General features: G+C 43.2%; 1 protein-coding gene across 5 annotated transcripts in view; it reads left to right on the forward strand.

The window, feature by feature from the left end:
• LOC111954568 (unconventional myosin-VI-like) overlaps positions 1-1,133 on the forward strand; it is a 126,620-nt gene that overhangs the window by 110,636 nt on the left and 14,851 nt on the right. For all 5 annotated transcript variants that reach the window (XM_023974407.1, XM_023974406.1, XM_023974410.3 and 2 more), the window contains one exon: positions 119-225. In XM_023974407.1, the coding sequence (XP_023830175.1) occupies positions 119-225 (107 nt within the window). The remainder of the gene's footprint in view (positions 1-118; positions 226-1,133) is intronic.

Genomic DNA, 1,133 nt, shown 5'->3' on the forward strand with positions numbered 1-1,133 from the left:
TTGTAACCCCACTGTGCTGGTTGTAACCCCACTGTGCTGGTTGTAACCCCACTGTGCTGGTTGTAACCCCACTGTGCTGGTTGTAACCCCACTGTCCTGGATGTGTCTGTGTTGCCAGAGGCCCACAGGTTCAGGCTACCAAAGCTGCTGCTGCTGGCACCAAGAAGTACGAGCTCAGCAAGTGGAAATACGCCGAGCTGAGGGACGCCATCAACACATCCTGTGGTAAGAAAGTTAGCCATGCCAAACATGTGGTTGAAAATCATTAAGAAACTTGACTCTGACATTTTGCTGTGATATTGCTCTTAACGAACCTCATGTAATATTGAACTGTCAGTTCTCTGAGCCTGTTTTGCTTAGGGTTAAAAGTGAGCTATGATTTTACAGCTTTTACTTGCTCTATGTTTATTTATTAATACCCACCTTATTATTTGATCACATCGTTTTACATGTTGATCAAATTCTTCTATCATTTGGTAGAACAGTATGGTACCAGTGTTCAAACGTAGTGCACTATGTAAGGAATAGGGTTTCATTTGGGACGTAGACTGATTGGCAGCTCCCCAAGCTCTGTGTCGTATGTGTCAAATATGCCCAACAATAGGTATCTGGGGCTGCAGACCCATCTGTATTGAAAGTAAAACATCTCCGTTTTCCTTCGACACGATCAGGCATGCTGATGTTAAGTAGTATGCACATTACAGGAAGACATTTTGACAGTGAAATTACTCATTTATCTGGAGGGTAGGAAGCCATATTTGTGCACTCAACTTTAGCAAGGCACTTAACAGGTATTAACCATCTAATTTCACACCATATTTCACTCCGAGACTTCAGCCGGTATGCTGATTGACAACTTAAATGCATTTTAATCCTCGCAGCAATTGTTTTAGAATTTCATGAAGACATAGATTGACAATGAAACTGATAATGCTGTCTCGTCTTTCTTCTTTTATGACTTTTAAATTGTTATTAAATTAATGAAAATCTTCGAGTAGTATGTCTGTTGGTAGTCCTCCATCCATCCATCTGTCTGTTGGCAGTCCGTCCGTCTGTCTGTTGGCAGTACACCCGACCGTCTGTTGGCAGTCCGCCCGACCGTCTGTTGGCAGTCCGCCCGTCCGTCTGTTGGC

The sequence above is a fragment of the Salvelinus sp. IW2-2015 genome, linkage group LG28, assembly GCF_002910315.2.
Source record: "Salvelinus sp. IW2-2015 linkage group LG28, ASM291031v2, whole genome shotgun sequence".
Classification (NCBI taxonomy): Eukaryota; Metazoa; Chordata; class Actinopteri; order Salmoniformes; family Salmonidae; genus Salvelinus; species Salvelinus sp. IW2-2015.